We start from the raw sequence: 790 nt of genomic DNA, 5'->3' as shown, positions 1-790 counted from the left end.
CGTGGGTCGTGTCAGCGAGGCAAAAAGGAGATTACCCCAACAAGCACTGTAATGAGTTGCCAAAAGTCCATAGGCGTCATTGGAGCTCCTTTCTCAAAGGGGCAGCCCCGTGGTGGTGTCGAAGAAGGACCGAAAAGCATGAGAGAGGCCGGACTGATTGAAAAACTGAAGCAATTAGGAGAGTATGATGTGAAGGACTACGGAGACCTGCATTTTCCTGATGTTGCCAACGACGAGCCTTTCCTTAATGTTAAGAATCCCAGGACTGTAGGGCAAGCTAACGAAAAGCTGGCAAAAGCTGTGACTGAAGTCAAGAAGACTGGAAGGACCTGTTTAACACTTGGCGGGGATCACAGCTTAGCAGTTGGCACAATCGCTGGTCATGCAGCGGTACATCCAGATCTGTGCGTGGTTTGGGTGGATGCTCATTCTGATATCAACACTCCGTTTACATCACCAAGTGGGAATCTTCATGGACAGCCTGTCTCCTTCCTCATAAAAGAACTGAAGGATAAGATGCCTAATTTACCAGGATTCTCTTGGGTGAAACCCTGTCTGTCTGCTAAAGACATTGTATACATTGGACTTAGAGATGTGGACCCTGGAGAACATTGTATATTGAAGAGCCTTGGAATCAAATATTTTTCAATGTCAGAAGTGGATGAGCTTAAAATTAGCAAGGTCATGGAGGAAACACTTAAGTACCTGCTGGGCAACAAGTCACGGCCGATCCACCTGAGCTTTGATGTGGATGGTTTGGATCCCAGCGTGGCACCAGCTACTGGCACGC

General features: G+C 47.6%; 1 protein-coding gene across 1 annotated transcript; it reads left to right on the top strand.

Moving 5' to 3' along the window:
• Positions 1–51: 51 nt before the first annotated feature.
• LOC117799630 (arginase, hepatic-like) lies at positions 52–784 on the top strand (the record flags this gene model as incomplete). The annotated part of the gene is made up of 2 exons (XM_034652116.1): positions 52–359; positions 615–784. Coding segments are annotated over exons 1-2 (478 nt in total), but the record flags the coding sequence as incomplete, so codon positions are not given.
• Between the last annotated feature and the right edge of the window lie 6 nt (positions 785–790).

This window comes from Ailuropoda melanoleuca, unplaced genomic scaffold (assembly GCF_002007445.2).
Source record: "Ailuropoda melanoleuca isolate Jingjing unplaced genomic scaffold, ASM200744v2 unplaced-scaffold54143, whole genome shotgun sequence".
Classification (NCBI taxonomy): domain Eukaryota; kingdom Metazoa; phylum Chordata; class Mammalia; order Carnivora; family Ursidae; genus Ailuropoda; species Ailuropoda melanoleuca.
Note: the sequence above shows the minus strand (reverse complement) of the source record. Positions and strands in the feature narration are given on the sequence as shown.